This window comes from Gracilinanus agilis, chromosome 5 (genome assembly GCF_016433145.1).
Source record: "Gracilinanus agilis isolate LMUSP501 chromosome 5, AgileGrace, whole genome shotgun sequence".
NCBI lineage: Eukaryota > Metazoa > Chordata > Mammalia > Didelphimorphia > Didelphidae > Gracilinanus > Gracilinanus agilis.
The window spans coordinates 109,637,125-109,663,184 of NC_058134.1; the positions used below are offsets into that span (position 1 = coordinate 109,637,125).

A 26,060-nucleotide genomic window follows, 5' to 3' on the forward strand; every position below is an offset into this window, starting at 1 on the left:
CTGTTATATTGTTAATGAAGATGATAATAGAAATAAAATAGAGCAGAGATGCAGATTTTTCTTTATTTTTTATTTTTTTAAAGCCCTAACCTTCCATCTTGGAGTCAATATTGTATAGTGGCTCCAAGGCAGAAGAGTGGTAAGGCCTGGGCAATGGGGTCAAGCGACTTGCCCAGGGTCACACAGCTGGGAAGTGTCTGAGGCCGGATTTGAACCTAGGACCTCCTGTCTCTAGGCCTGACTCTCAATCCACTGAGCTACCCAGCTGCCCCTGGAGATTTTTTTTTTAGTTGAGCTTCCCAGCCCATATGTTGTTAGGTATTATTTAACTAGAGTTATGTACTCTGCTAAAACTTTCAAGTATTATTTCCTATAAATTAACTTGTTCATGATAATGAAGCTGGGAGACAGAAGCTAAGATGGCAGAGTAGAGGTAGGAGTATCTGAAGCTCTCTGAAAACGCCCTCCAAACAACTTTAGAATAAATCTTTAAAACAAATAGGGTTGGTATGAGGCAATTCTCCTACAGAAGATAACTTTCACTGGAGTAAGAGGAAAGCAAAATCTGCAACAAGGCTATACCAACAGCATAGTTCATTAGCAAGGCCCCTAGATATTCTGGACCTGGGCCCAGGCCAGCAGCAAGGCCATGAGCCCCTAACTTAAGCCAATAGTAGAGCACTCTCATGCCCGCCCTTCAAAAGTTCTGTGCCCCCCAACGTACCTGGCCAGTGCAAAGCTGCAATGAGGCCCGAGTGTCAGCACAAGCCCAAAGTGAGGCCCTCATTCCCGACAGTGTGCCTAGCCTTATAAACCAACAGTAGGCCTTTAGGAAGACTGAATCAGCAGTGGGAGGTGATTTCCAGAGCTCTTAGCCCACAGACCATCATACCACCTTGGAAGGATTGAAACTAGTAGCCAGAAAATAACTGAAGTTCAAGAGAGTGTTCACTCGGAATAGAGCCTACCTTTAAAATAAAACTAAAAATAAAAATAAGCCTCGGAAAAACAAGCAAACATCCAAAAAAATACCTAACCATAAAAAATTGTGAAGACAAAGTAGAACAAAGCATATACGAAGAAGGGAATAATGAGAACAAAGCAGTTACGCACAAAACTTCAAAGAAAAATGGGGATTGGTCTCAGGCTCTCAGAAGAGCTCAAAAAGGATTTCAAAAATTGGATGAGAGGAAAAAGGAAAAATGGGAAAAGGAAATGAAAGTGATACAAGAAGAAAATAACACCATTAAAAGCAGAATTGATCAAATGGTAAAGGAGGCACAAAAATCCAGTGAAGAAAAGAACTTTTAAAAAAGTAGATTAGCCAAATGGAAAAGGAGATTACTTAGGAAAATAATTTCTTAAAAATTAGAATTGAGCAAGTGAAAGTGAATCATGTCATGAGACATTAAGAAACAGTTCACATGTTCACGTAATTTAAATTCAGAAAATAATGATTTAATTTCTTCATTACTAAATATCAAACCCTTCCTCTCATTTGTTCTTGACAAATTTTCATTTCATTTTCTATAGATGTAAGGATGTAAAGGGAGCCTAGTTAACTTCTATCCATTGCGATTGTAATAGCTAGTCTGGACAAAATGACAAAGGTGACTTAGGTTTGGCTGGGGAGAAAGAGAGAGAATCTCCTTCTAGTGAGAGAATAACTCACAGCTCCAGTAAAAAGACTAAGTCAGATGCACTCTGAATTTAATCTGCCTGTTCCTCCTACCTTCTTGAATGCTTAATGTTAGGTTTTTCTGACAGCCAGTTTCAGCCACTTTTATTGGACCTTGAAGTCTTATCTCTAGCCCTATTTTGAGGCAGTTATAACTTTTCTCCAAAAGGAGAACCAGTTAACAGATATTTTGTACTCAGTTTGAAGGATTGGCAACTCGTTGAACATTTGCATCATAAACTTTTAGAAATAATTATGTAGTAGTATTTTTACTAACTAATGCTTCTGGTGATTGGCTTGTGAACTATGTTGTTTAGTTATATTATACAAGTATACCTGTTATGTAATTTTTAAGGAAATAGTCAATCAAAATAATTGGCTACTGCTAATAGAAGCAGGGTGGTTTATTAGATGCATTTATCTGTGGCATATGCTTGCTATGGAGTACACACTTTTGTACGTGTTGGGGGTGGCACTAATCTTTCTAATTAAAGTATAGATATACACGTGCCATTCCCCAATGGCTCCAATCTCTGATGTGAGTTCTCCACTTAGAAGCCTGAAGGGAGTGGAAGGGCAGGAGGGCAGATGCAAAATGAACATATGTATATACTCTATAGAAATGATATATCACATTCTCATGCTTCTCTAGAAGCTGGAGGGAAAAAAGGGATGTTGGTGAACATGTTGGTGAATGTTGGTGAAGGATGAAATGAAGATAGATAAACAGGGATTGTCAAAGTGTTTAATTTCGAGTTCTGTTGGACACTGATTCCCTTAACAAGATCATATCAAAAACTACCAAGTTGCCTTTTTGTATTTTTATTTCTCATTGGTTGCTGAATATTTTTTCTAGTATTCTTTGGCCTATGCCTGCTTGAAGTTAGTGAATTATTCCTTCTTCTTCTGGCTGCCTTTTTATCTGAGCAACAACTTTAGATGGAAAGAGGCTGAAGCTGACAAGCTCTCTATTTGGTATGATGTTGGAGGAATTATAGGTAAGTTTGGAAAATGTCTTTTTAATTTCTGTCACAGTATTAAAAAAAAGTTCTGGACATCATTTAAAATATAACTTTATTTCTTGTCCTATTTTCTGGAAGATCCTTTCATCTCTAGAAAATAGTCATATTTTGTTGAGGGAGAAAAGTCTCCTAGAAAGGAACAGCAGAAATAAAAAATCCTTGTAATTTTTTTGAGACTCTCTTGGTCTCTTATTGATTAGGCTTTTCCCCTATCTTAGCTTGTTGGCTAGTAGTTTTTTAAAATTCATATCATTCTTCTGAATACAGTAGCTCCTTCCTCCCATCCAGTGCTATTTCAGAGCACTATAATTAATTCTTTGTATTTTTAAATCAGATGTAGAAAGAGTATGCTCATTTTCCTCAGCCTTCTCAGAAAAAGGCAAAGTAATGGCCTAGTTACTGATTACAGGAGCAAGAATAAAATAATAACAGTGGGGAAACTTCCTGAATGTTCCACAAGGGTTTCATTCTAAGCATCTTGTAATGGTTTGGGATGCAGGGCTCAGGTAGAAATGAAAACAGCTCATAATTGGCAAGTCAGGATCTCTTTATAATAGTTGAAACATTTTTAATAGGTGATTACTGATAAAGCTAAAGCAGATCATGAGTGTCCTATAAGTTATGCTTGAACCTAGAATTGTGGTAAAGTCAGAAAGTAATTGAGGAAATTAAAAGGAAACAACTCAAATGGCATCCTATTCCGTTTCAACTACTTACATTGAATCTTAGGCCAAAAGCTAAAGAGTTAGCTTTGCTGCCTTCAGACTTAGCCTTGCTTTTGTACACATGAGATTTAAAATAGGATAGAACCATACCTGTTGATAAGTAAATAATAGAATGAATTTGTATATTCCAGAAGAAGGTGTTTGTGAAAATTGAATTTGATGTATTTGGGCCTCTTTAGTTGCCCTACCATGCATCCTTTGGCTATGAACAATCTAGTCATAATTGCTTCATTTATGCTCTTTGCTTGGTGGATTTTTATTGAACTGAATGAAAAACAAAATTCAGGAAACATATGCAATTTGTCTTTAGTTGGCTAGGTTATGAATGATCCTAATGATGAAACTTTTAGAGAAGTTAGTTATAAACTAACCAGAAAACACAATTGAATAAAGTTGAGTGTTTCTAAGATGTATATATTTTCTGTACTTGAAGGTGGTACTTTACAAGGCTTCATCTCTGACATGCTACAGAAGAGAGCACCAGTTTTAGCTGGGAGTCTGCTTCTGGCAATTGGGTCCCTGGTTGGTTATAGCCGTGAGTATGCCTTGCACAAAGAGTACTTTTTTGGACTTTGAGGAAAAGATAATCTGAGGCCAGTTTAGGGGAATTTGCCTTGAAGCAGGCTACAGAGGGATAATATAGTGCCCTTGCAGCTGATTGTAAATGTCTGGAAAAACCATCATCATGTAGTTTTGTTTTTGTTGTGGAGGAAACTATCATCTCATCTGCTTTGTTGATTTTTTAAAAAGAGCTTTCTTGCTAGCATACGTGCTTTGTTTAAGGAAAGGCTCCAGAGAGACAGCATTGCAGCCAATAAAGCAATAAAGGGCCAGAAGTTTCAAAAGAAGAGAGGCGTAATTAGTAGGTGTGGTATATGTGGTTGAAGATAATGTTGAGGTGGGAGAGAGCAGTTCCTTCTTGGTTTATAGAAGTCTTGTTGCTTATGACTCTGAACAAGAGTCAGAAGTTTTCTCACCAAAAAAAGTTGGGGGGAGGGGAGGGCGGATCTTATCAACTGACAGTCTCTGTGCTTATGAGCTTTAATTTATGTAGTGCTGCTGGATTGTGGCAGACAGAACTCTTAAAGCCAACGTGTTAACATTATCTCTTGCAGGTTCTCCAAACAATAAGGCTATTAATGCATTTCTAATGGCTGTAACAGGTATGATATTCTTGATCAAGCTCATTATAATAGCAATACTAGATAGACATGCCTTCTCATTTGGTAATTTGGACTATGTTGCAAATCTATTTAATGATAGCTGTTGATTTAAGTGAAAAAAAGTTATGTACTCATCCAGATTATGTTTCTGCAAATGTATGGTGATTTGTCCATTTAAGACACAAGATTCTTTCTGATACGGGACTAATCTCTGAGTTAGTGGTTTATTGATTTGGAAATTTTTCCCAAATCAGTTATTGCTGCCCCAGATGTTAATGTTACGGGGGAGAAACCAGTCCTGCTGAGGGCTAAATAAAAGGAAATAACCTGCTGGGGACTTGAAGGGAAGTCATTGCCCTCTAAACAGGAGGTGGGGAGAGGGGGATGGAAACTATTCAAAAAAAAACAACAACAACACAAAAGCTTTTTAGGCAATCGTGCCCTTATGGACACATTGGTAGAGAATTTCAGAGTTCCTTTGGGAAGAGTTAAGGTAGCTGTCAATCTCAAATGAATTAATGAAAAACATTTAATTGTGTACTGTGTTTAGGCACTTGTGTCAGAGATACAAATATTTTTTAAAAGAAACATTCCTTGCCTTCAAGGAACTTATATTCTAATGGGGGAAAACCAGGTAGGGAGAGGTGAGGAGGGAAGACAATTATATTCTGGGGAATTAGAAAGTGTAGGAGGGTAGTATATGGAAGGTGTGACTGGCAGATGGTGAACTTAGGTGGATTAAGGAGATCTGTCTTGCATGGTCTGAGGTACTTCCAAACTCTGAGGAAAATGTCTGCACAGAAGATCCAGATTATCTTGTGACTTGGTAGTTTGTTGTTGTTTTTTTTTGGTTGTTATTTTAAGTCCTGATTGTTTTTTTCTGCTCTGTCTTAAGTCTTAGGTATGTCTTTTAAAAATCTAAATGAACAAATTCTCTGTGTATCCACAGCCCCACCCCACTTATGGCTTGCTTGTTTCCTTAGTGTGCATAGGTTTCTCTCCCAGTTTCCAGGCCTTCCTGGTATGGCCTTCCTCATAGCAGTTTAGGCAATAGGATATTTATCCTTTGAATATTTGAACTCTCTTCTCCCCAAAAGAGCACGTGTCAAACACTTGACTTTTTTCTCCTGTCACAAAACAAAGTAGTGATTTCCCTTTTAAGTTCCCATCTTTTCAGCCCCAGCAACCAGTTAGAGCTAGAACCTGCCTGAGAGATCATCTGGCCATTTAAAGATGGATAAACTGAGACATGGAGGGGGAATTAGCTTTCCCAAGGATATTCAGTAAATGCAGAACTAGGATTTGAACCTCCATCCTCTAACTACAAATCCATTGGTTTTTCTCTTATAGCCCCTTGATTCATAGATAAGTAAACTGAAGCCCAGGAAGACATGGAGCTTACCTACATAGAGCTCCCAGGCTTGGATTCAGGTTAGGCTAGACAATCTTTCCTTTGCACTGCTGTGTTTGGACCTTTCATTTTTGGAACAGTCACAATCATTTCTTTCTTGGTGGCCTCACCATGTGGTGGCCATAAGGGTAATTATTGTTAATGTTTACTACCACCCATATCAGTACAGCTCCATGACCTAAACCATAATCCCTCTTACATTCAAGTACTCGTGTTAGCATATACACTTCCTCAAATTTACCTGCAGATTTAAGATTCTTTGAAGGTTCTAGCACATTTTAAACTTTGATAATCCATTAGATGACACTGACCTCAAATTGGCTCTAAGACAGAAAGTAAGGGTTATAAAAAAGAAAAGTAAAGAAAAAGAGAGAGGATTGTTAGTGAAGCAATCATAGGGCACTGCTACTAAATTAAGCTGTTCCATGTCCTAGTGGAGTAGATCAGATCCTATTGAAGTACACCCAAGGAGCTATCCAAATTATTTCATTTTACTAGAACTTTCTCATGTTGACTGTTGCTTAAAATAGATCAGCTATTGGTGGTCTTGGAAGCATTTTAGTTATAAAAATGTCTTTAATTTGTTTTTTTATAGATTTATGTTGTGTTTTTGACAATAGGGTGTGATCTGATTGGAAAAGCCAGTAAAATTTCTTGTTCACAAATGCTTACTCAAGAGTCATAAAATTTTTGTGCTTTACAAAATATGGGAGCAAGCAGTCTATAAAAGGTGCTCTGAAATCAACTTTTTAAGATAGTCAGTTGGAAATATAGAAAGTAATCTTGGGTCAATCAATTAGTAAACAGTGGGACTGCTTTGCTTGGGTGGGAATATCTCTTTTGGGCTTTAGCAGACTGAGGAAGGAAGTCCAGGATGATTTAATAACTTCCTATTCAGATTTTTATGTTGTGTTTTTTTAAATCTTTTTCTTCCATCTTGGAATCAATACTAAGTATCAGTTCCAAGACAGAAGAGCAGTAAGGACTAGGCAATTAGGGTTAAGTGACTTGCCCAGGATCACAGCTGGGAAATGTCTGAGTTCAGATTTGAACCCAGGACCTCCTGTTTCCAGGCCTGGCTCTCAATCCTCTGAGCCACCTAGCTGTCCCTTTCATATACTCTTTAAGAAAGGTGTCTAAGATTCATATACTGCCTTCCACAATAGGACTCCAAACTACTTTTCCAACATTACCTTACATTACTCATTTTATTTTTACCCATTTTCCCATTTTGCTATTCTCCATATATATCCCTTGTTTTCTTACTCTCCTATGCTCATAGGACAATAAGATTTTAGATTTAGTGCTAACAGAGACCTTAGAGGCCACCTAATTCCTGCTTTTGCTTATGCCATTTCTACTGCCTACAGTGCCCTTCCCCCGCATGTGTTCCATTGAAATTTTAATTCTTCTTCAATGCCAAGCTCAAATGCCCCTGCTTCAGTGTAGCCTTCCCTGATTCCCCTCTCACTTCTCCCGGTCCTATTGTATCTTACTTGCATTCTCCTCTTGGTATTATTACTTTATTTGTATTTGTGCACATGATATGTCATTCCTTTGTCTTACCTAGTCTTACTCCTTTCACACACTACCACCACATAAATACTCCTTGAATGCAAGGACCATCTTTCTTATATTTAATACTGCTTCTTGGGCAAGCAAGTCAAACACATTAGCTAAAAAAGCAAAGTAATCTGAAGGAGCAGCAGAAGGCCCTACCTCTACTCCCACTCATTCCCTGATGGTGACGCAGCCCCTACCTTAGAAAAAGAGTACTGCCATCCTTGCCACCACCGGTGCCAACTGTGGACCAAGTGCCATCAAGAGAGGTTGTTGTAGGGCTGCAACCCTGCCTCCTCAGTAGATGATCTGGAAAAGAAAGTTTCCACCACCAAAGGCTTGCCACTGTACCCTGAGGACCAGGAGCTCACTCCACCTGACTTGTAGCTGTTCAGATCTGAACTCTCAATAGCAAGACTGTCCCCACTTTCCCTTTGCATTTCCAGTGCCAAAGCACATAGTAAGTACTTAATGAATATTTTTTCAGTCATGCTATATTCCCCTTAGTATCTAGCAGAGGGACCTGTACATAGGACCTTAATAAGTGTTTGTTGAATTGGATTGATCAGCTTGAAGAAAATAAAACCCTTGGGGAAAAGGGACATCTAGGTGCTGCCAATTTTGCCCTCCTGTTATCTTTTGCCTTTATTTTAGAATGCCTTTCTGTTAGAGAATATGGGTGGGATTTTAGGGATTACACTGAACAGCATCTGCCTTTCAGTGGTTGTGAAAATCAAGTAAGATGATTTAGAAAGCACTTAACACAGTGCCTGGCACATAGTAGTGTATATAAACACTTATTCTCCTCCCTCCTCGTCTATTTGTTTTTCTTTCTGTGACTTATCAGGAACTATTCTGTTTACATTTTTAGGGTTTTTCATTGGAGGACCCTCTAATATGATTAGTGCTGCTATTTCTGCGGATTTGGGTCACCAGGAACTGGTACAGGGAAGCAGTGAAGCTTTGGCCACGGTTACAGGAATTGTTGATGGAACTGGGAGTATTGGAGCAGCAATGGGCCAGGTGAGATTATCAAAAGAAAAGTTTAATGTTCAAGCATATTAAGTGTTTCTCTGAAGATGGAAAATTCCTCTGTCGTAGTTATATGTTACTCCTGCAGTATCCTAGAAATCTTAGCTTTTTATTTTCATTGCTGTCAAAAGCTTATAACTTGTGGGAAAAGCCTGATCCCTACCACCTTCCACCACAACAGTTCCATTTAGATATATCCCTTATACATTCTCTTTTTCCTTATCATAGGAGCCTTCCATAACCTGTTCTCTTCTTTGTTCTAGCCTCTGAGGACAAGGGTGTCCCACTTCCTTGCAATGCTAAACTCCTTTGTTTGTCCTTTCGGACTCATCTTTTCCCACCTCCTAAAGGGTCTTGCTCTTACTAATCATTCTCTTTTTCTCTCTGCCTGCTGGCCTCTTCCCTGCTACCTACAGACATGCTCAGTCCTCACCTATTCTGTCATTCTTACATGCTATATTTTCTTCCCTTTCACTGCCAAACTCCTTACAAGAGTTGTCTTTGCTGGTTGTCTCTGTCTCTTTACCAGTGCTCATTACTTACTTCCTTACAATCTTGCTGATACAACTCTTCCAAAAGTGAACAGTGATCTCTTTGTTACTAAGCTTGATGAGCTTTTCTTGTTTAATGAAAGTCCTTGCCTTTTATTTTTATAGACCAGTCATTTCCCCTTATCCTTCTCCCTAGCACCTCTTTTCTCCCATTGAACCCTTCTAATAACAAAAATTTATGCTAAACCCATCATCAAGGTGACCAATTCTGGTCATGCATACTTTGATCCAGCTGATGTTCTTTTCTTAGTCTTTATTGTCTTTGATGTCACTGTGATTTTTTATCATGTTGAACATTTTCTCCTCCCTCCACTCCTCCTAATGTTCTGACATTGTTCTTTCCTGGCTTTCCTTTTATCTCTGTAACTACTCCTTTCTGATCCCCTAATCATGAGTGGTATTCCCCAAGGCTCTGACCTTGACTCTCTTTCCTTCCTGTTCTTTCTTTTTTGCTGATCTCATTCATTCCTGTGGATTCATCTATTACAGTGATTTCCAAAGTGGGCACCACCGCCTACTGGTGGGTGCTGCAGTAATCCAGGGAGGTGGTGATGGCCACAGGTGCATTTGGGATTTTGAATGTTTTAACTTTTTTTGTATTACATTCTATTCTGAGTTCAATAAATAGTTTCATAATTTCAAAGTTCAATGTTTCTAATTTACACCTTTCTTTACTATATTTTATGAAAAAAAGTAGAAACTAATACATATATCTTTCCTATTAATTGCTATTAAAATTTAAAAAAATTAATTTCTAGAGGACACTTAAGTAATGTTTTTTCTGGAAAGGGAGCAGTAGGCCAAAAGAGTTTGGGAACCACTGATCTATTATCTTTGTGCAGATGACTCCCAAATCTATGTATCCATCCTTAATACCTCTTTTAAGCTTTAGTCCCATATCTTAAAATTTTTTTTTTAACTTTTTTTTTATTTTAAACCCTTAACTTCTGTGTATTGACTTATAGGTGGAAGAGTGGTAAGGGTAGGCAATGGGGGTCAAGTGACTTGCCCAGGGTCACACAGCTGGGAAGTGTCTGAGGCCAGATTTGAACCTAGGACCTCCTGTCTCTAGGCTTGGCTCTCAATCCACTGAGCTACCCAGCTGCCCCCTCATATCTTTAAATTTTATTGCTCATTTCCACTTGTATGTCCCGTCAATATCCTAAACTTCGAATGTGAGCCAAGTGTTGATATCATCAAAGAAACTAGAAATGGGCCCAAAGGCAAAATAGATAGCAGTATCAGTTATTTGAAGAGAATATTGTGAATGAATGGCTTCTACATAATGGGAAAACAAATGATGGCAGTTACCTGATGAGAAATTAAGAGATGATGACAATTCAATGAGGCATGGCATAGGAAAATATTTCCCATTGAATTCTGAGGGGTGGGAGAAAATGAGGCCTCCATGAGAGAGAAAGTATTTTAAGATACATTGTCTTTGAGAGAAGATCTATATATTTCCTTTAGGACTAAGTAATGATTATAAGTTGAGAGGAGGAGAGAATGAGAGAAGCAAAAGATGGGGCCAAGTGGGAGTTGATGGGAGATGATGAGAGAGATGGGCACGAGGGTTCAGATGGAGGCAACAGAGAAGTGAAGGCTTGAGTTACAGAGATAATGAAAACATTGGGCAGGAAGTATAAAGGAGATGAATGCCAAAAGCAAGAAAGAGAAGTAGAATAATGGAATGGGAGCTCATGTGGTAGGATGAGTCGTAACGAGATGAGCTTCACTGAGGGGTAAGAAAAAGGAGGGACTGACCAGCACACATGTACTGAAACACTGAACTATTTAGGCCAAAAGCTAGCTTTTCAAATAAAATTATGTGGAACCAGAAGCCTTTTCAAACTTCAGCCTGGGATCAGATGAGCTCCTCTTTAGAACATATTTCAGTGGTGGTAGAGGTGGCATCTTAGAAGGAATCAGGGACTTTTCAAATTGCAGTCCTGGCTAATTGAGCTTTGGGGATCCAACTTCTCTTTTTTGGATGATATTAACATAACCTACATAGTATCACTAGGTAAGCCTCATATGTCCTTTTTGTCACAGAAGTCTTAAAAGGAAGAACTTTTCTCAGAATTCCCCCAAATGCCTTCTTGCCCCTTGGATCTATGAAGAAAGACATTTGCATTGTTTGTTCAGTGGTAGAATTATTGCCTCCTTCTGGAATTCTTTGGTTTATTTTCCATCTAATGTATTAAATTCTTCTTGAAAGGACTTGTTTCACAATAGAGAAGATATAAGACTCTCCTATATTAGTTACTATAAGGAGAAGTGGAAGAACATTAGACTTTCCAGAGCTCTTGTCTTCCTTTGACATAAACCTAAAATGCCAGCCTGTATTCAGAAAGGCCTTTTCACCCAGAGATAGGTGAACTGTGGTCTATTTTTAGAGGCCTTCCCTTGTCCAAATATAAAAGTTAGCCTCTTTCCCCCACCACCTTTTCATTATTACTTGGACCTAAGAATCTCAATTCAATCTCAGTCCTACAATGCTTTATTTTTAGTTTAAATTCAGTCTTTACTTGCCAACTACATTATTTACAAGAACTATCAGAGATGGATTAGTCTCATTTTTGGAAAAGCTTCAGTTGCCAGTATAGTGTGATGTTTGTCTTTGAAGAAACATCATCCCAGGTAGCTTTAAGTTGTTCCTTTTATTCCTACCTCAGAGACTTAAACTAGCTACACCACCCTGAGAAAATCATTTAAATTCTGCTTCAGTTTCGTCCTCTGTAAAATGAAGTGGGGTGAACTTGATGGTCTCTAAGGTTCCTTCTAGATATAAACTGATAATCCTTTGATCTTCTCCATTGGTGTCTTCTGGGAGTCTTGAGCTTCTGAAATCATCCTTGCCTGTTTCTTAAATGAATGGGAGGACTCTGAAAGCTTCATGAGCTATCTCATGGCTGTCTAGGGAAAGAGATCAGTTTGGCTCATCCCACATCAGGCACATGGCATTTTTAGGAATAAAAAACTTCCCTAAGAACGCTTGTGTAGGAGGAAAGCACCAATTACTTTGGATTTCTTAGTGATGCTTCACCTTCAGATTTAATGGTGATAAATTGGGATTTAGAACTGGTAAATTTATTGGTGAAAATCTTTTCTTTGAGGTAGGAGGAGGAACACATTAAAACCAATAGTTTCATTATTTAATTTGCTATGTTTTTCTTATAAAGCTATAACCATTAATCAATCAACAAACATTTTTTAAGCATCCTACTATATGCCACACTGTGCTCATTGCTAGAACTCAACTTACCTCAGTTACTGTCATAGAATATAGACTGTCCCAAAAATTTTAGTCCAATTTTAAGCTTTGCTTATTCAGTTCAAAAAAGCTAACATGATCTTAATCATAGTTTTAATCAAAATATAGTGTCTAGTACAAGGGAGATGATAATCCACTCTACCTTATGCTGCTCAAGACTAAGTAGAGAGTATTACATCTAATTCTGGATACCACATTTTAGAAGGGATATTGGCAAGAGGGGTGGGGATGAGCATGGTGAGGAGACTTGAAACCATGCCATTTAGTGATTGAAGAAACTGAGAATGTTTAGGCTAGTGAAAAAGAAATGTGGGACCAAATTTTCAAATATATGAATATATGTCATGTGAAAGAAGGATTAAACTTGTTCTTAGTCATTAAGAGCAAAATAAGACCGATGGGTATGTCAGAAGGAGACAGATTTTGATGCAATAAAAGGAAGAAAAACCAAGAAGGATTGATTCATAGGCTGTTCTCAGAGGTAAAAGAGAGCCAGAAATATGACTGGAGGTCTGGGAATACAGATGATTGTTTGTTGGGGAAAGTGTAGAAAGAATGGGGCAATAGCTTTGATTCAGGGTTGAATTAGATGACCTTTGAGGGCACTTCTCAATCTGACTCAGTGATTTACTTCCCTCTGGGCTTCGGAAGTATTTCATGTAAGAAGGAGACTCAGAGATGGACCCAAGAATAGTAGGGGAGGGGCGTCATGCTTTATTGAACATGTGATTATTCCAGTAACGCCTGCTTTTTTTTTACTTTCCATTGTGTATCTTTAACTTCATTCGTTACCCTTGGATTTTGCCCACCTATTAATGTGAAAGTCGTTACAAAAGACCCTTCCTTGGATATCATATGGAAAGATGATATATCTTTGGAAACAAGTTAGATGGCACAATGACCGTGGCCTTGGAGCATGGAAACCAGAATTGGAATCCTGCCTCAAAAACCAGGAGTCATTCAACTTCTATGTGCCTCAGTTACATCTTCCTATAAAATGGAGATAGTAAGAGCAGCTACTTCACAACATTGTTGTATGGATTAAATAAATTAGCATGTACTTTATAAACTTTAAAAGTGTTAAAATGCTAGTTATTATTAAAAAGGGAATAGGGTAATACAGAATGTCTCAAAATTCTTAGTGCAATTTTATACTTTAAAACCTTTGTAATCATTAATTGTACAAATTTACAAAAGTCATCATTTGAAAGTTTAATTATTAAATTTATTTTGCACTTATGTAATTTTGCAAATGTTTAATTCTTTTTTTGACAAGACAGGGTATCCTATTATGCAATTGTATGCAACAGTTTCTGGATGATACTTTCTCTGTAAAGGAAGGCCTCTTGCTTGATCATCTTAGTCACCTGATCTATCTCCATTACACCATTTTCTGTGAGGTCACATCAAAACTGTTGTATATAGGGGCAGCATGGTGGCTCAATAGATAGAGAACTAGGCCCAGAGAGAAGAGATTCTGGGTTTAAAGCTAGCCTTAAATATTTCCTTACAGTGTGACCACTCTTCTGCCTTGGAACCAATTTATACTATTAATTCTAAGGCAGAAGGTAAGGCTTGGAAAAAAAACAAAACTATCATGTATGGATCAAAGTCTTGCTCTTTGGGTGATCTTAAGGCTAGGATTACAAATTTAATCCTTTCAAATCATTTAGCTGATGAAAAATATTTACAAAGTTTGAAAGTTGACTTGAGATTCACTATAGCCCAAGATAATGGTTATTTAAATAGTTAACCTTTCAAATAATTTTTTTCTAAAATTGTAGCATTTACACTTCTGAAGTTTTTAGAACTTAAGACTTTGCTGAGACTTTGAAGATACTCTATTTTTAGGGGCAGCTGGGCAGTGGATTGAAAGTCAGGCCTAGAGACAGGAGGTCCTAGGTTCAAATCTGGCCTGAGACACTTCCCAGCTGTGTGACCCTGGGCAAGTCACTTGACCCCTATTGCCTAGCCCTTACCACTCTTCTGCCTTGGAGCCAATACACAGTATTGATGGAAGGTAAGGGTTTAAAAAAAAAAAAAAGATACTCCATTTTTAAGATGGTAGTGAAATCCATAATTCAAGAACTGTATTTCAAAAGTGAAAGGCCATGGGGCAGCTGGGTAGCTCAGTGGATTGAAAGCCAGGCCTAGAGACGGGAGGTCCTGGGTTCAAATCTGGCTTCAGACACTTCCCAGCTGTGACCCTGGGCAAGTCACTTGACACCCCCCCCCCCCCCCCCCATTGCTTACCCTCACCACTCTTCTGCCTTGGAGCCACTATACAGTATTGACTCCAAGATGGAAGGTAAGGGTTTGAGAGAGACAGAGACAGAGACAGACCGACCTATTTAAAAGCTTAAAAAAGTTTTTGAAGGGTTTTTTGATGTACTTTAAGAGAGGACAAGTCTGAAAATGTTCATCTTGTCCTCTTAAATGGTAAAAGTAGATCAAAGGTAAGCCTCTTGAACAAATAATTGTTACCTGTCATATCTGATAGGAGACAGTTGGTGTATGGAAAGGGTATGGAGTGCATTATGAAGCTCTCAAAACTAGGCATTAATAGCAGACTTTACTACCTTTTAATTCTTTTGAAATAGTTGTTTTTAATCTTTTGATTTAGCCATTCAGTTTTATTAATGGATATACAATCACATTGTAATCTCTTCTTTTATGTTGTTCAGTTTTTAGTGTCTTTGATTCAGGATAACCTAGGATGGATGTGGGTTTTTTATTTCTTCATTTTAATGGTGAGTATATATATTCTTTACCAGTTTTTTAAAATTCAGTTTTGTCCTAAGACTGCATTTTTAAAACATTCAAACAAAGAAAGAGAACTGATCTTTTTTTCTTAAAGATTCATTTATAAGAAGTGTCGTATTTATCAATCCATAAAGTACGTTTTTTTAAGGGGAAAAATGGGCCTAAAGCAGCTTGCATTTTATAGTCCATTCAGTGCTGGATCTCTGATTCAAGGAAAGCTAACGATAGCAGACATATTTGCATCATTGACCATTAATTTACTTAAGATTATCCCCTGGTGAAAGTCCGTTATCCATAAATTCTCATGTTCTATAAGAGTCCATTTACTTTGGGTATAGGTAGCAACCTGTCTGAGAGCCTCAGCAGAAAGATCCCCAGGATGCCTCAGCATCTGCTCGTGGTCACCACTGTCAGCATATTGAAGCTGATACCAGAGGGAAGACATTAGGATGGTGATGGTGGTGGGCAATGATAATGCCACTCACATTTCCAGACTCACAGAAGTTACTTTACTTCCCCATAGTAACTTCCAGGAGTCTGTCACACTTCCAGGGGCCTACTTCTAGCAAGGTCATGTAAGCCCCAGCATCTGTGATACTGGAAATGTCTGCTCGTGCTTTCCTTCTAGTGCTCAGGGGTTATGGGGGAGGACGACAGGACCAATGATTTAAACATTCTTTTTTATAATCTAAATTTCATCAGTTTCATTTGCTTCAGTTTTTTCATCTGTAAAATGGAGATAGAACTAATAGAAAAGTGACTACATCCATCTGGATGGGCTTTTCTATAATACTCTTAACAGATGTTAGTTAAAAGTGTGCATTTCTAATACTTTTTTCTTTTCACAGACAAGTTGTACAATCCTGTTCATCTCACCATTAATAGTGAAGGAAATAAGATCCCTTGTGCTAAGAAGATAAGACACCTTGAGTGGATTACCGTTGCCCCTGGGAAAGAGGCTGTTGTAGATAAAACAGAAAGATGTGACCTGGACAGTTACCTCATTTTAATTTCTTTTAATTCACCATATTTGGATGAAGTTAGGTGATGGATGGGATAGACTGCTGGACTTGGAATCAAGAAGACCTAAATTCTATTCCTGCCTCAGACGCTAGCTGTGTGACCCTGGGCAAGTCACTTAACCTCTGCCTGCCTCTACTTCCCAGGGTTGTGAGAATTAAATGAGATAACATAATGTAAGGTGCTTTTTAAATCTTAAAGCACCAAAATTGTAGCTATTCTTATTATCAGGGGAAGGGGAGATCATCAAAATAACTTGGTGTCAAACTTGAGCCAAGCCTAATCCAGCATTCGGCACTATCAGCCACTGGAAAAGCAAACTCTGAGCAGCAACAAGGCAGAGCAACTGTCTACACTACAAGAATGTATTGACTGACTTCCACGGCTGCAAAACATTCCGTTTTAGCTCTTCTCAACCTTGTTCAAGTTGATGTCTGTCCTCTTGACTGCTGCCTCTGCTCTCCAACAAACAACACTAAGCCTCGAGTTTTCAAGCTCAGGAAATTAAGTGAAGATGAGGAGCCATGGTTTTTTATCAGTGAGCTGCTTCAGCATTGTGATTTGTCTTGGCTTTTGTCCATGGTAGTGGAGAATTAAAGGAATAAGTGATTTGGAAGTATCCTGCCTGATAAAATGCACGACTGGACTTGTGATTCATTTAAAATCTACCTTGGTTGAAAAATTCCTCTGCTGTTTCAGTTCTTAGGGGTAAATGATACAACATGCTTAATAGTTTAATCACCAGCTCTCTGGCTTTAATTCATTCTTATTGCCATTCTTTCAATCCACAACGGCTTCATTAAGCATTACTTTAACTCCTGGAAGTACTGATTAGCCTTCCTTTTCAAGGACTTAGAAAGTAGATTAATTATCTTGGACATTCCAAAGTATAACTGGCAACCGAAGTATGTGGGAACCCACATTTGCTGCCAGGGGACTTTTATAACTAATGTAAATGAGATATAATCCTCAGCCCTTTTATTAGGAGATTGATCTCTGTTCCAGGTAAGCTCCCTAAGCTGTCTCAGCACAGAATCAGAATTGGAAAGGAGGAATGGACTTGGTTATGGAAGGGAGCATTTGACAGTTGAGAATCAGTGTTAGAAAAGTGGAAGGTTCCTGGAGGCAACCATTGTGTAAAGAAATGAAAACCAACTCTAAGGACTATGCCAGTCACCAGCATTAAGGTCACTGTGTATATTGGGGGCAGGGAGGGGGTATTTTAAATTATGTAAACTAGCTAGCTAGAGGGAATAAGTGCAATTTTTGAGGTATTTCTTATTACCAATTAGTTAGGGAGCAGTTTTCAGCTTTCTTACTTTCTGTAATATTGATATATTTATGGACTTGGAGAAAGAATCACTTTTATCAACCAATTTTCTAATCAGGTTGTTGCTTATTGCTAACAAAAAGGGAAACCTTAGTGAGCTAATGAGGGCCAGAAGTCATAGAAGAGAAAAATAAACTGACTTGTTTTTTAATTTTTATTTTCAGTTCCATATTCTCTCCTTCCCTCCAGCCCCTCTCCCACTCACTGAGAAGGCAAGCAATACTATGCCCATTATGTGTGGGATGACTTTTATGTTTTTTTAAGTATGTAAATTAATCTTTTTTTTTTTAATTTATGTATTTAAATAAAGCATTTCATTTTGTGGGTGGTAAGAATTAGAATGTTATTAGTGCCTTAAGATTCCCAGGATATTGAATGTTTCCCAGTGATGGTTCTCTAATCCTCAGGTGCTGGGAGGATTCACAGCTTCTCCACTTACTTACAGGCAAGTGATGGCCTCATTTCTGTTACATTATTTGAGAGCCTTCTCTCTTTTCTTTGTCTAATATTGGCCCTGCTTTCAGTTAAGTTTAGATAAAATGTATGCTTTGGATTTAATTATGGGTGACAGGCCAATTTCAATCTAATCTTTACTTTTGGGCATTTAATGTAGAGTTTTTTCCTAAATAATCTCTTTTATCTAATTTGAGGACCATGTTGTTCCTTATTTGTTTTATCTAATCTTAATCTATTTAGAAGAATTGAAGACATATAATTCTGTGGATTTCTGACCCAAATCTATCATTAAGAGTCTTTTTATCATGATGTGAAATAACTGATTTGGCCTATACAACCTAAAATGTGGGTGGTTATACACACATGTATATAAAGGTGTGTGTATGTATATATATGTATATACACACATTTCTAAACATGTCTGTATATACATTTTACTTCCTAGTTTTATCTTGAGGAAATAGCATAGTAAAGGCTTACTGTAAAATGCCTTCATCCTTTGCTATATAGAAGGTTTTCAAATACCCACTATATTGAAAGCAAACTCTTAATCTTTTTATTTTTATCTGAAGCGGTATTGTTTCTTCAAAAGATCAGGTAGGGGAGGATTCGAATGATGAAGAAAAATGAGGTCACATGAATAAATTTTTTTTTTATGAAACGAATTGGTATTTGTGGTTTTGTATCTGAGAAAAGTAAGACTTATCTTCTGGGAATGTACTAGATTTTCCCCCTGCACACTTAAACATACCCCTCTACTTCTTTCCTCTTAGTTCCCCCCTTAGTTTTAGAGAGGAAGTGTCCTTTGCCTTTACTCTCACCCTTGCAGGGATGAGGGGTGGAGATGTCTCCTGGATTTTAAATGCTAGTGGGTTCTTTAAGACTAGTGCTTAGCCTTGTCCCCTCCCACCCCCCATTCTTCTCCAATTGCTTCTTGTCTGTTGAGAGGTTTAAATTACTTTAACTAATTTGCCTTTACCAGTACTTGAAACCATTTCTCACTCCAGTTTCCTTTTATTTATACTTTGGCCTTTTAAAAATACTTTTTCCTCCCTATTTCCATGTTGAAAAAGTTCTAAATTTCCCCTTCAGCTGGATTTTACTTTAAATTCCAATCAAGTTATGATTACCTTGTGGGACTATGAGTAATAGATCTTATTCCCTGTTGTTTTAGCCTTTTTTCCTTACACCTTTCTCTTGGGATATTTGACTAATACTAAATCAGGTTCTAGAGACTAGGTGTGCTGGTGTTCTGCAATTTTCTAATTTTATAGCCTCATATCTTTAAAGAAAATTAATTTTATTTTTATTTCTGAATATCAAATTTAAAAAAGAAAACAAAGCATTTTAAAAGAGCGTATTTAGACTTAAATCATCCAGATTTAAGGCTTCCCTTTTGCTATGTGGCATGCTTTTAGATAATCTTTAAAACACTTGTTATATAGCCTGCTCTTGATATGCATCTATATTACTCTTTAGGTTAACAATAATGGTTATTTTTCTGAAATAGTTTCATGTTTCACAGCCATATTAATATCTTGGGATGGTATATTGGTATATAGATTTTTGTTTATGTGGAGAGGAGCATCTTGGGTTTGTTGAAAACCCACCATTATTTCCCAAATGCTATCTATCCCCACATACTCTTTCTCTTTTGAATTTTGAGCTCAACTGTCCATCTGCAGTATCTGTCTGAGAATTTGTGCTGGTGGATTAACTTGGAGACTGCTTATCTAACAGTATGTAATAGTTTAAATCGCTGGCAACCTTTGTTTTTTCCTACATAGACTGAAAAGCTAAATTTTTTTAAAGTTTCATTGATGTTCTTTGTCTTTACTTCAATTATTTCCTATTTTCCACTGCTCCACATTGAATCTTTCTTTGGGACAAAAATAAGCATCAACTAAAGAGACCATGTCTGACTATATATAACATTCATTCCTAAGTAAGGACTCAGCCCTTATCTAAGACCATTGATTTTTCTGTTACTCAGAAGTCTGCTTTCTTTTAGCTATCTTTTCATTTGTGCCATAGTAAATACATGTATATTCTCTTCTGCTTATTTCTGCATCAGTTCATAAAAGTTTTCCCATGTGTCTGATTTCTTTATAATTGTCCTTTCTTATACACAGACTATTCCATTCCATTCACATGCTATAGTTTTGAGGGGTTTTGGCCAATCATCAATCAATGGGCACTTTGTTTCCAATTCCTTGCCATCACAGAATGGCTGCTATAAGTGTTTTAATATATGTTGGATCTTTGTTTCTGCTTTTCTTCCTCATATGTTGGAAAGTGAGTCAAAGGGTATATTTGGTTTGGTCACTTTTCTTGCATAATTTCAAAGAAATCGGAATGATTGGACCACTTTACAGTTCTTTTAACAGTGCATCAGTGTGTCTTTTCACAGGACCACCATCCCCTGTTGATTGTTGCCAGTTTTTCATCTTTCATCAGTTTCCGTACTATTTTTCTCTTAGTACTAATGATTTTGGGGCATGATTTCCTGTGGTCATTTATGCTTCACAATTTTTTGGAAAATTTTGTGCCTATTTTTTGATTACTTATTTATTGGAGAATAGCTCTTGGTATTACCTTTTGCTGTTCTCTTTTGATGGATCTTGAATCTCCTTAAGAAGGTACTTTGGAGAGTGGGGCAATCAATATATCTGTAGTAGTAGTAGTCATGCCTTTGCTTCCTTCCACTGGATCCCTTGTAGGACACCCTCCTTGGTGGTGGCAAGCACCCTTCTGGAATCTTTCTGTGATTGGCTTGCATCCATCAAAAGAATCATGTATGAAATAACATGTAGAATATACACTAAAATACATCTTAAACACCTCAAAATTGGAGTGTACACAAACAACTTTTTATTTCCTTAATTTCTAATTAATGCACCTCTCTGAAGGCAGGTCAATGTATTATACCTTATTGCTCAGCAGAGGGAGACAAAGTTTCAAAGACTGTCGTACTTAATTTATTTTTTTTGGCAGAAGGGTTCAGTACAGTGCCACATTGTTTTTATTATTACCCTGCTCATTTTGGCTTTATAGGAATCTTTTGTCTATTTGCTTTTGCCCTTTCTCTCTTTTTTAACTCCTATTTTCTTCTCTATACCCTTAATTATAGCTGATGTCTTCCAACCTACTTCACCGAGATCATCCGGGGCCAGCTCCCTTAGCTATCTACATCCACCCTTCTTCCTCAGAGCTGCTGTTTTCATATTATCTTATCCTTTCTCCTAGTCTCTGAGGGGGGAAAAAAATCTCTTTACTCTGCTCATTTAATGCTTAATAAATTGATTGATTGATTGATTGACATTCTATCACTTTAACCTTTAAGCAACACTTCTTCAGTCCCCCCAAAAGCCATCATTTGCTCCAGAATCCATTACTAACATCTCATTTATCCTTTACTTTTCAAGGACAAATGGCTTTCATATGGGCAGTCTGTACCTACTTACCTCCATTTCCTTGTCAAGGACTCCTGCTTTGATCCTGGGAGTCTGGCTTAGAATTATAGAATCGAGAGCTGGAAGGAACCTTAGAAATCATTAACCCAGCCTTTTACCCAATGTCTTCTACAATGATCCTGTTAGTCCATTCAATTTTTGTATGAATACTGCCAATGAGTGGGCAGTTTACTGTGGGACATTAAGGTCAACATAAGTATGTTGTTCAGCAGTTCAATTTGTTAGTTTTTCATTGTGCTGAGCTAGAATTGGCTTCTTTAAAATTTCTACTTAGTAGTTTTCATTCTGCTCCCCGGGGTCACACAGGAAGGATATCTAACCCTCTTCTGTATTATGGCTCTTCAAACCTTTGAAAACAGCATGTTGTCTATTCTCTTAACTCCACCGTGAAACTGCCCTAGAATTACCAATGGCCGTTTCTTGTCAAAATGCACTGAACACAGTTCTCCTTCTCTGTTACATTTGACAGCTTTGGGGAATGTTTTATACCTTTGGCTTCTGTCATAGGAGGGTCTTATCTCTTAGAGGGCTGTCTTGTGGTCCCTACCTAGATTTATTTTAAAAGGAAAACCTGGAATCCTCTGTTGCCTTTCTATTGTTCCTTAGGGAACATATTAGCTTCATTTTACCGAATCACAACCTGTAAATGGATCTTTCAGCTATTTATATTTTAAGTAATCTTTTTTTATAAGCTTACAAATTTTCTCCACAAATATGAACAGTTAAATAAAATGAGTGGGAGGGAATCCCCAATAACGCTTTAAGGTCCAAACTATATTTCAGTATTTTTATTTGTTGTTTTTTGTAAAACAATAATTGATCTATATTGATTTGTTTCCCAATCACTGAACAATTAGGTGGTTGTTATTTTTTTTAATTCTAACAAAATGCAGTTAAATTTTTAACAGTTTTTTCCTTATTAATAATAATCTTAGGATAATTATGGATTCATTGGGCATTTAATAGCTATGTGGAAAATAGTAACTAATTAATTATATGTTGCCAGATTGTACTTTAAAAAGACTATACTAATTTATAATTTTGCCAAAAATGGAATGGGTTGCCAGTTTACCCACAAGTTCTGCTAATATTCAATTTTGTCATTTTTTTAAATTTGCCAATTTTCTGGGTATAAGGGGTATCTTAAATTTGTTTTCATTTACCTTTCTCTTGTTAATAATAACCTCTTTTTTCAAGTGATCATTAATAATTTGTGCTATCTTCAAAATGCCACATTATATCTATTGGCCATTCATCCACTGGGGAACGAATATTACTCTTAAGAAATTGAATCAGTTCTTTGTAGATTATGAATTTTGCATTTTTACCAGTCTTATTTTTATCACATTCTTTATCTGTTTCCTCTGTTTTAAATTGAGAAACATCTTATTTTTGTTGTGCAAAATCATATATATATCTTAAATTCAACTAATTTGAATCCAATAATTTTAATTTGATGAAATTTTCCCATGAATCCACAGAAAGAAACTATTTTTGGGGTACAACAAGTTTGTTTGTTTTTTTTGTAATTAAGTCATTTGCCTAGTTGGAATTTGTATGTGGCGTGAGATGTGAAGTGACATAATAGCATAGTAGAAAGAACAATGGATTTGGAGACAAGGCCTGGGTTTGAAAAGAGGATCTCTTCATGATTTGTCAGTATAACCTGGGGTAGATCATCATGTTTTTCTGGTCCTCAGCTTCCTCATCTGTAAAATAAAGGTTCTACACTAATTTTTAAATCCTTGTCAGCTCTTACTTTTGTAATTTCTAGAAATTTGTGACACATTTTGAAATCTGGTTTAGGCATGTGGCTCTTCAACTTTTGGCATACTTCTCAGTATCTTGCTCATTTATTTTTCTATATACATTTTGATAGTGTGTTCAGTTCTAAAAAAAGTAGCCCATTGGCTTTTTAATTGTTATTTCATTAAATCCCCAAATTAATTAGATAATTTTCTTTTATATTTTTGCCACTTAGACTATTCTGTGTTATTACACTCATTCAGCTCTTTTATTTCTTTTCTTTTTACAGCCTTACTTTCTTCTGGCTTAGTATCAATTCTAAAATAGAAGAGCAGTAAGGGCTAGACAATCAGGGTTAAATGACTTGCCCAGGATCACACAGTTAGGAAGTGTCTGAGGCCAAATTTAAACCTAAATCTTTCTGACTCCAGGCCAGGTGCTTTATTGCATAGCTCAGCTACCTAGCTGCCTCTTTTATTTATTTTAAAATCTTCTAAAGTTGTCTTTGGCATGCATTACTTCATTAATGACCAAGCATTTGAAATATTTTGTCAGTGCTATAGACACTTTTTCTTACCATCATTTTTTCCTGAATTCTATTAATTAAAAAATTATGATTTTTTTCTCCATAAAATAATTATATTAGCATATTCATTATATTATTTCATTTTTAAAAAATTTCAGTTACCCATAGAGACAGTTTTTGACAATTGTTTTTTGACATTTTAAAATTCAGTTTTTCTTCCTCCTTACATTCTTCCCCCTCTCTGAGGAGATGACTAGTCTGATATAGGTTATACCCTTACTTTCATGTAATGCTTATTGTTCATGTCATGATAGAAGACACATCACACAGAATAGAAATCACATGAAGGAAATATAGTGGAAGATGTCATGCTTTGATCTGCACTCGGACTCCAACATTTCCTTTTTTGGCTGTGGATAGTATTTTCATCATGAGTCCCTTGTAGTTATCTTGGAAATTTGCTTTCCTGATCATGGTTTAGTCCTTCAGAGTCAATCATCACATAATATTTCTGTTACTGTATACATTGTTCTTCTTACTTCACTTTGCATCAGTTCATTTTAGCCTTTCCAAGTTTTTCTGAACTCATCCTGTTCATGTTTCTTAGAGCTCAAAAATATTCCATTACAATCTTATACTACAACTTCTCCAAGAGGTGGACAACCTCTCAGCTTCTAATATTTTGCTACTGCTAAAAGAAGGGCTAAAAATATTTTGTTACAGGCAGGTCCTTTTCCCTTATCTCTTCAGGCTATATAGAATCAGTAGTGATGTTGCTGGGTCAAAGGATGTACATAGTTTTGTAGTTTAGTTATCAGTTCACGGTCTCACAATTTTCCCACATTCCCTCTTCAACATTTATCATTTTCCTTTTTAGTCATTTAGCCAATCTGGTAGGTATCTCAGAGTTGTTTTAATTTGTATTTCTCCAATGAATAGTGATTTGGAGCATCTTTCATACGACTGGATAGTTTTAATTTTTTCCTCTAAGAACTACCTGTTATATCCTTTGATCATTTTTCTTTTGGGGAATGCTAACTTTCTCCCATGTCTCTTTTTTCTCTAGTCAGAGTACACTTTTTTTTTTTTTAAGTTCAAGAAAAAAGCATTTAATGAAGTGGAGTAAGATTTGCAATAGAATAGTATCACTCCCTTCCCCAACAAGTGCTCAGGGCACACTTCCACCATTAAATCCATTGTCAGTGGGGAGTGTGAGCATGCACAGGCATCGTACCTGAGAGGACCCACCTGTGCAGGGACAAACCTGTGATGGGTGAGGATAGCACCCTTCTTACTCCACCTACTCCTTGCTGGATGAGGTATGTGCTGGGTCTGCTCTGCACTGGGTCGAGTTCTCCACGGGGTTCCCTGAGGCTGGCTCCTTACTGGGCTATCAATGTGCGAGGGTGTAGTGCCTTGCCGTCACTTGTGTCACAGCCTCCGTACCCAGCTAACAATCAGACTCGTGCCAACAGGCTGTTTAGTCATTTTCCTTTAGTCCTGGGATGAGATCAAAAGACAGATAATTCACATACACCTAAGTTCCTCTGCTTTAGTTGCAAAATCATTTGAGACAATAAAAGATAACCTAGGTTCTATGCCTCCTTAGGTTAGTATTCTTCATCTATCTAGCTCACATTTGTGTTTTGATTATACATACCCAACAGCAGCAAAGCTTGCTGTATTTTGCTATCAAAAAAAAAAAAATACAACAAAAAAACCCCAACAACCTGTCTATGTGAACTGATAACTGGGTTAAATGAGCAGAATCAGGAAAACTTGTACACAGCAACAGCAATATTGTAGTAATTGCGAAAGGCTTAGCTAATCTCAGCCATACAATATCCAAGATAATTGCAAAGAACCCATGATGAAAAATGCTATCCACCTCCAGAGAAAGAAATGATGGAGTCTGAATGTAGATCAAGGCATACTTTTAAAATTTTACTATTGGGGGATGGTGGGGATTATCTATATTTTCTTTTGTGATATGGTTAATTTGTACATACACAATTTTTTTAAACCTTTACCTTCTGACTTTGAATCAACACTAAGTATTGGTTCCAAGACAGAAGGGGGTGAGGGCTAGGCATTTGTAGTTGAGGGTAAGTGACTTACCCAGGGTCACACAGCTAGGAATTATCTAAGGTCACATTTGAGCCCAAGACCTCCCATCTCCAGGTCTGGCTCTCTGGCCGTTGAACCATCTAGTAGCCACTATATCAAATTGCTTGTGTCCCTGTGGAGGGAAGAGAGAGAGAGACAGAGAAAATTTGGAACTCAAATGTCAACAAGTTTTGTTTACATGTAATTCAGAAAAAAAACCTGGA

General features: G+C 37.1%; 1 protein-coding gene across 5 annotated transcripts in view; it reads left to right on the forward strand.

Annotated features, from left to right (window-relative positions):
* The window catches only part of SLC37A3 (solute carrier family 37 member 3), a 43,659-nt gene extending 27,368 nt beyond the window's left edge, over nucleotides 1–16,291 (forward strand). For 3 of the 5 annotated variants that reach the window (XM_044679698.1, XM_044679701.1, XM_044679700.1), the window contains 6 exons: nucleotides 2,535–2,676; nucleotides 3,859–3,960; nucleotides 4,541–4,588; nucleotides 8,431–8,582; nucleotides 15,101–15,166; nucleotides 16,028–16,291. In XM_044679698.1, coding sequence (XP_044535633.1) covers nucleotides 2,535–2,676; nucleotides 3,859–3,960; nucleotides 4,541–4,588; nucleotides 8,431–8,582; nucleotides 15,101–15,166; nucleotides 16,028–16,099 — 582 coding nt within the window. In that variant the 3' untranslated portion in view covers nucleotides 16,100–16,291. The remainder of the gene's footprint in view (nucleotides 1–2,534; nucleotides 2,677–3,858; nucleotides 3,961–4,540; nucleotides 4,589–8,430; nucleotides 8,583–15,100; nucleotides 15,167–16,027) is intronic. The other 2 variants (XM_044679699.1, XM_044679702.1) reach the window with 2 other exon arrangements.
* Nucleotides 16,292–26,060: the final 9,769 nt, after the last annotated feature.